Genomic DNA, 8,063 nt, shown 5'->3' on the forward strand with positions numbered 1-8,063 from the left:
AATTGGGCACATAACCCTCAGCCTTCTCCTAAACAAAGAGCAAGAGTGTTTTGACACATTTCTAATGCTCCTCCTTACCCCTTCCCTCTTCCATACACTTGAACAACCAATTTCCTGAAAAGCCTGGGAATTCCTTTATTACATGCTGTATGGGGGTCCCCCCATGGGCTGTGTTGGTAGTTGGTTACACCCACCATTGAACTTTTGCTATAGGCCTGAAGAAGGCCTTTTTGGTACGGCTGGTGCTATCTCCTGTCTCTGACTGTTGGAAACAACTTTTTTAACGGAAGTAATGTAACTACAGGTTGAACCTCTCTAGTCCAGAGCTCTCTGGTCTGGAAACATCTGTGGTCTTGCCAAATGTCCACTTTTCATGGGCAGGGCTTGACCCAGGAAGAGCCGGGTTCGGGCGATCGGCGCATGCGCCGATCGCCGGACAGCACGGCTGGTGAGCGAGGCTCGCCGCAGTTTGGTGAGCCCTGTTTATGGGTGAGGCCAAGTTTCCTGCTGTCCCATAATGTTTATTCGTAGCCACCAGTCCTGCCCCTCAGTGTTCTGTGTTGTTATTTAGCTCTAATTTACTCCTAAATGTCCTCTAAAGCCCAGTAAGAAGTGGAAGTGTTGATACTGCTGCTAGACAATATTAACTTCCTGTCAACCGGAAAATTCTCTGGTTCAGAACCACTCAGGTCCTGAGGGTGCCGGATTAGAGAGGGTCGACCGGTACTATGTTTTCACTGTTCTTATCTTCTGCCCTGACCAGCAATTTTTCCTTATTATAAGGCGAGTCCCATTTCTTTCCATGGACCCTCGCAGGTGGCGAGAAACAGGCCTTGCCTTTACAGTAAGACTAGTGTGTACAAATAAACCACACAAAACCACTGCTTAAAGACCCTGATGCTCCTCACTGTTGTCTGCATTTACAGGCAGAGAAGATCAAAAACATGCCCATAGAGGAACAGAAAGCCAAAGCAGCAGCTGTTAGCACGAGCCGGGTTCTAACTCAAGAAGACTTCAAGAAAATACGCCTGGCCCAGATAGCGAAAGAACTCAACTCTGCACCTGGCAAAGCTGCCAAGAGAAAGAACATTGAAATGGACAGCAATGAGGAGCACAGGTAGAATACAAAAGTCGTTTTCACTCCTGTGGTATAATGAATTTAATTTATACGGCAGTAGCACTAAGGAGCCTGAATTAGGGATTTCAGCGTGTAGTTGTGTACACGTTAGCCTAGGGCTACTCAACTTTGGAAGCCCCGGGGACCACAGTGATACTGAGAACATATTCCGAGGGCCGCAACTTAAGTGTGGCTGCATATACATGCAAATATATACGCAAACAGCTTCTTTCACACTGACGGGCATGAATACAAAGATTAAGGGAAGATTACACAACACGCAGGCCCCCAATTAAGTCAGTTCTGCTGAGATTAATAAAAGGCAATATTTACCCAATTTCCACCCAATATGACAGCACATTTAATGAGCAATGGCCGTCCAGGAATTTTACTGCTAAAATGAATATCCACAGAAGACCATTATTTTGACTCCCTGTTGTGGAGCGTGTTCCTAGTGGAGGCCGTGTTCAGATGATCCCACCTGCGGGCTGTGTGTTGAGCCCTGCGTAAACCCAACCTGCAAACAAATAGGCCGTGGACCATGTATGGCCCATGGGCCGCATGTTGAGTAGCCCTGCATTAACGGATAAGCCTGGGCTTATTGGTTAATTTTATCAGCTACACGCGTTTCCCCACTCCTTGCTGCCTCTGGGAGAGAGCTGGAGTTGGTGCTGTGGGGAGCTGGCTTTTAAGCTGGTCCCCCCATGAGCATTGGATCCTCAGAGCCACCTGCCCCTCTCCTCTCTTCCCCCGCCCCCCCCCCCCCGTCTTAGCGCTTCTGCTTCTGATAGAGCCAGCAGTATGGAGGGTGAGGGAGGGAGGCAGGCGGGAGCCTGTATATGCAGAAAGCCAGTTTCCTGTGTGTATTGGCTCATGCAAGAAGCCACTTGCCCCCTGTACGCTGCTGCGGAGGGGTGGGGGGGAGGCGATACACGTGGGGAACCAGCTTTCAAGCCAGCCCTCCTTGCATGCTGGGTCCATGGAGCTGGCTGTATTCCCCGCACTGCTGCCTTTATTAGAGGCATGGGCTAGGACCTCTTTGGAAATGCACAATAAAAAGGCAGCCCTCCTGCCAAACCGCTTCCAATCTAAGCATGAGAGGAGACAGCCGGTGACTATAGGAGGGTTAGTACCAGGGAACAATGAGACGCTGCTTGTCGGTTTGACAGGCCATGGTCTCAGCACATGGCTGCCTGTTGCTGAAGTTTTTGCAGATACGGTGTTTAAAAAGGGATTTGAAGGAGGACAACGAGGCAGCTGTGCAGATATTTGTGGGTTGTAGGGCCCGTACATCAGGGCAGCCTGGGAGAAAGCACAAAGGTGCTTGTGTGAAAGTTCAAGGTGTGGGCAATGAACTGAGAATCCGTCTCGACAGCAAATCAAGAGTGGGGTAGAGCAATGCATGGGGGGATTGTGATTGATGCCAGACAAAATATTTTCTTTATTTTGCAGGGGAGAGTTGCTTTCGCTCAGAGATATTGAGCATCTACATAAGAAGCCTAAATCAGATAAAGAAACAAGACTGGCCACAGCCATGGTGAGGAGCCGTGATATCTCAGATCCTCTTAGCAGATTTTCAAGATGTTCAGGCTTTGCAACCTGGAGAATTACAAGAATGCATTTTGGGGGGAGGGGAGGTTTAAAGGGCTCAGGCATGAATGACAGCGTGGCACCTGATTGCCATTTGTGCTTTTGAAAATTGCTCCCTCTTGGGTTCTTTGCCATCCTGGCAGACGAATGGCTAACTTCAGTTTCATGTCTCCGCGGCTGATGCTGGGAATTTTAAAACAACATTTCAAAAGATCTAGTTAAACTGCCATGCATAAAGCACATAAAACAGCCCAAGAAAGCATGTGCATCTGCGTTTGCAGCTCCAGGAAATGAAAATGTGCAGGGGCTAATGGCATTTCTACAGAGGTCAGTTAAATGGTGTCACTTGTGAGAGACGAAGATAACGCTGTGGGCTTTAATTGGAGGTTTTTTCCCCCCTCTCTAGGCTGGAAAGACAGACAGAAAAGAATTTGTGAGAAGGAAAACAAAAATGAATCCATTCGCCAGCTCCACGAACAAAGAAAAGAAAAAGCAGAAGAACTTTATGATGATGAGATACAGTCACAATGTCCGGACAAAAAATAAACGTTCCTTCAGAGAAAAACAGGTCAGAATTTAATACTCCGCTCATTGAGTAATGCGGAGACTGGTTGGGGTGATGTATGCAACAAACTTTAGTTATGGTATTTCATCTAAAATAAGTGCTGTCGAGAGCCCTAGAAGTTATGTACTTAACGATTTCTCATGTTAAAGCTTAGTTCAAGTGAACATGTAACAGGCTGCTTCTTTTAAACTAATGATCGCCTGCTAACCAACCCAATAAAAAGGCCCTTCTGCCATCTGTACATCCTTTAGCCGTCCTACTCAAATGCATGGACTCTGTAGCAGTCCCAGATGTGGGCTCTTGCACCCAGTGGGTGGGTTGCTTGTGTCCGGGACCTGTCTTACAACTGGCTTGGACTTGTCTAATAATTTGCTTGGATTTCACTACACGATTTGATGTTAGTGTTGTAGAATATGGGAATTTAATTTTAATACAGCATTGACCCCTTAGCATAGGCAAGCTCAAACTTTGGTTATACTGCCATCAGGACACCAGTGTGACAGAATATGCTGCCTTTGTGTGGTAGAATTGCCTTTTGTGACAGGCCTTTTAGTTCATCCTTTTCTTTTCCTTTGGGCTCATCTTCACACCTTCATTTCACAGTCACCGTCTTCCTGGTTATCTTGTTCACCAGAGACAGATCTGTCCTCCCCTTCACATTGGCTGCATATGCTATGTCTCTGATAAAAGACGCTTCTTGAAATCTCCGCTGGTTTGGTAAATCTCAAGGCTAAAATGTTGCCAATTATTATAACATCGCTGTACTTACTCAGCTTTGAGCGTGTCCAAGATGATCCTGCCTTGTGGCTCTCTCTCCAAGCTCGTTCTTTGGGAGAGCATATTTATCGACTCGGTTATAAACACAAGTTTGTTGGTAGGCTTTGGGGTGTAGTGAGTATTTTAGTAGCCCCGTGGTCCATTTCTGGCTTTTTATTCCCTGCTAAGAACAGCCAAACAATGTTGAGAACAGTCCGTCAGAGACTTCTTTGTCTTTTCAAACCAGATGAAAACAGTAGATGCTGAGTATTCTTATGCTGTTTTATTAAATAACATGATCTTGGACCAGCACCTTGAAATTCGCTCTTTGCTTGGTATCTTCTCCATTTCTAACAACTGTGGGGTCTCGGCTGACCCCATGGACTAAGTCATGTGCCAATCCTATCTGCTCTTACAAAACACAAGAGGTTCGTTTTATAAATGGACAGCTGAGGGACTTGTCAGCTCATTAATCCTCTGTGCTTGCATTGCGGTGCTGATGTGTCTGAGTTTGGTAGGCAGCCAGATTACCTCAGATCTCTGCAAAAAGCCAAACTAGCAAGCAGGTTAGTGATTGAACTAGCCTCTGTTCGGAGCGGGGGGGGAATTAAACGAACTAAAATTTGATCTTGTTTAAAATCCAGAGCTTAAATTCTCATTTTAAATGTGGGATTCAGTTGGAGGGGGCGGAAATCATTTAATAGCATTTTTAATCACACTGCTAGACAGCAAATCGAATACCAATTAAAATATATTTAATATATGGATGTTTTTCTACATTTGCAGATATATTGATTTCAGTTACAACACAGGATATAAAGTATACAGTGCTCAGATACCTTATTTTTACTACAAATATTTGTACTGTAAAACCTCCTAAAGAAATGGTATTTTTCATTTTCCTCATACGAGTACAGTCTCTTTATTGTGAGTGCAACATACACACGTAAAGTTTTTTTTTTAAATATAACTGCGCTCAAAAACAAAACTTTTTAGAGCCTACAAGTTAAAGCATGAAGGGGCCTATAAATGTTCAGTTCTATCTATCTATCTATCTATCTATCTATCTTTTTTTTTTTTTTTTTATAGTACAGGTTGGACCTCCGTGGTCTGTCACCCTCAGGACCTGACCAATCCTGAACGAGGGATTTTTGCCAGACCAGAGGAGGTCCCCTGCTACTGGCCTCCCAGCCTGCTGCTCCTCCCTGTTGCTGCCCCAGCTGGGGAGCCCCGTCCCTGGGGGGGGATCTATGGCCGCCTCTGGTCGGCTGGGGCTGGGGCTCCGTGGCCGCTGTCAGACCTGCTGGAGGATCCCCAGCCGCTGCTGGCCCTGCTACGGGTCCCCAGCCCTAAGGGTTCCCAGCTGTTGGCCCCTCTACAGCCAGCATGGCTAGGGATCTGCCTGGACAGGGATCCCCAGACTGAGGCTCCCCAGCAGCTGATGGCTGGGTTCTGTGGTCCATTAACATCCATGGTCCTGCTGGATCACAGCTGTTGCCGGACTAGCAAGTCACAGATCTGAGAGGCTGAACCTGTACAAATGTTTGCAATAAAAATAATATGAAGTGAGCACTGTACGCTTTGTATTCTTTTATCATTTAAATCAATGTAGAAAACCTTTAAAAATATTACATGGGAATTGGTATTCTGTAGTTTAACAATGAGGACGTGTTGTCAGAACATCCCACTGTTATGCAACGTGATTATTTATTTTTGTATTCTAGCTGGCATTACGAGATGCACTTTTGAAAAAGAGAAAAAGGCTGGTGAAATAATGTTAAAACAACAAAGGAGTGGACTACTTAATACTTTCCTGTGGATGCAGTAATAGTCCTGGAAACAATTTTTATATTGGAAAGTACAGAATCACTGTACTGAAGAACAGAATGTCCATTGCATATAACTCTGAATAGAACTGATGGACTATAATGCTGCAGCACCAAATGACTCTCATTTGTACTTGTTGGAGACAAGAGACTTCAATACACCAGAAGATCTTGAATTATAGAAGCACCCCACGAGGGGAGGGCTAACTATAACTTACTTTACTGAATATAACTTATTTCGAGTTAATTGCTATTTACAGGGTCATAACCAATCTGAATTGCATTGTTAAATGTTTTACTTGAATCATTCAGGTACTAGGTAAGTAATTGGACAAAAAATGTAAAATCCATGAACAATAACTTGTACATCGATTAAAACCTATGTGCCTTTCATAAGCATATAAGGACTTCTCTTCTAAGTGACACCACATTTGAATGGTTAACTTTCATTTCCTGTTTTTAGAAATAAAGGTGGAGGCCTGAGATAATATCACAGGTTCTTCTATGCTTGAAAACAAGAACGGTTAGTGGAAGAATGGGATAGGCATGATTCTGTTGTAAAACAATGCCCCTCTCCTGAAATTGATGCCAAGGAAGGGCAATGATTTGCCAGTACTGAGTCAATTGCAGAAGGAGGCCTAAATCTGTTGGAAGATGAAAGGAAGTGCGTGTTTGTACCACTCCCCTGCTGCTAGCAGCTCATTAATTGCTGTTTTGTAACATTTTGCCATGCACTGAAATAATAATTTGCTTCTTTCTGCCACAGTTTCTCCCTCTCATCTTTGTCCTTTATTCACTACCCCCACACACTTGCTTTTCCCTTTGTTACCCTCTACAAACATTTAACACTACATTTCAAAACCAGCTGGATTGATTTTTTTTTTTAATTATTCCCGTTTGCTCTGCATTTTTAAAGTTTCTGCTATAGAAAACATAAGCAATAGTTAATGCCTTCTTGGTACAGTACACACACCATCTTTTGAGTGTTGTCAGACAGCCTGAGGCTATAGCTGTAGCTATGGGAATGGTTGCCTTAGTTCCATTTAGAAATACGTGCACAGATGCTGGAGCAGTGCCACTGGGTATCATAGAATCATAGAATACTAGAACTGGAAGGGACCTCGAGAGGTCATCGAGTCCAGTCCCCTGCCCTCATGGCAAGACCCAGTACCGTCTAGACAAGCGGTTCCCAACCTTTTTGAGCATACGGACCCCTTTACAATCTATTAACATTTCACAGATTCCCCCCCCCCCCCCCGCTTCCTGGGGGAGAGAGGGAAAAAAAAAAAGAAAGGGGGAAAGGAAAAGAAAAGAAAGGATCAGGCCTACTGTGGTGGGTTTCGATCCTTATTTTTAAACATTTCATGGACTCCCCCCCGCCCCCCTCCCCAGGCTGTACGGTCATGGACCACTGGAGTCGGCAGACTACTGGTTGGGAACCACCAGTCTAGACCCTTCTTGATATATATCTATCTAACCTGCTCTTAAATATCTTCAGAGATGGAGATTCTACAACCTCCCTAGGCAACTTATTCCAGTGTTTAACCACCATGACCAGTTAGGAAGTTTTTCCTAATGTCCAACCTAAACCTCCCTTGCCGCAGTTTAAGCCCATTGCTTCTTGTCCTATCCTCAGAGGCCAAGGAGAACAATTTTTCTCCCTCCTTGTGACACCCTTTTAGTTACCTCTCAGTCTTCTCCTTTGCAAACTAAACAAGCCCAGTTCTTTCAGCCTTCCTTCGTAGGTCATGTTCTCTAGATCTTTAATCATTCTTGTGGCTCTTCTCTGGACTTTCTCCAATTTCTCTACATCTTTCTTGAAATGTAATGCCCAGAACTGGACACAATACTCTAATTGAGGCATAATCAGCGCAGAGTAGAGCAGAAGAATGACTTCTCGTGTCTTGCTCACAACACTCTTGTTAATGCATCCCAGAATGTTTGCTTTTCTTGCAATAGCATCACACTGTTGACTGATATTTAGCTTGTGCTCCACTATGACCTCTAGATCCCTTTCTGCAGTACTCCTTCCTAGACAGTCACGTCCCATTCTGTATGTGTGAAACTGATTGTTCCTTCTTAAGTGGAGTACTTTGCTTTTATCCCGATTAAACTTCATCCTGTTTACCTCAGACCATTTCTCCAGTTTGTCCAGATCATTTTGAATTATGACCCAATCCTCCAAAGCAGTTGCAACCCCTCCCAGTTT

The 8,063-nt window shown here is 44.6% G+C and overlaps 1 protein-coding gene across 1 annotated transcript in view; it reads left to right on the forward strand.

Moving 5' to 3' along the window:
• Positions 1–6,617, forward strand: part of SDAD1 (SDA1 domain containing 1) — a 31,642-nt gene extending 25,025 nt beyond the window's left edge. The window contains exons 19-22 of the mRNA XM_075929431.1: positions 927–1,117; positions 2,570–2,654; positions 3,114–3,275; positions 5,753–6,617. Coding sequence (XP_075785546.1) covers positions 927–1,117; positions 2,570–2,654; positions 3,114–3,275; positions 5,753–5,803 — 489 coding nt within the window. The 3' untranslated portion in view covers positions 5,804–6,617. The remainder of the gene's footprint in view (positions 1–926; positions 1,118–2,569; positions 2,655–3,113; positions 3,276–5,752) is intronic.
• The last annotated feature ends 1,446 nt before the right edge of the window (positions 6,618–8,063 follow it).

Source organism: Pelodiscus sinensis, chromosome 5 (genome assembly GCF_049634645.1).
Source record: "Pelodiscus sinensis isolate JC-2024 chromosome 5, ASM4963464v1, whole genome shotgun sequence".
NCBI lineage: Eukaryota > Metazoa > Chordata > Testudines > Trionychidae > Pelodiscus > Pelodiscus sinensis.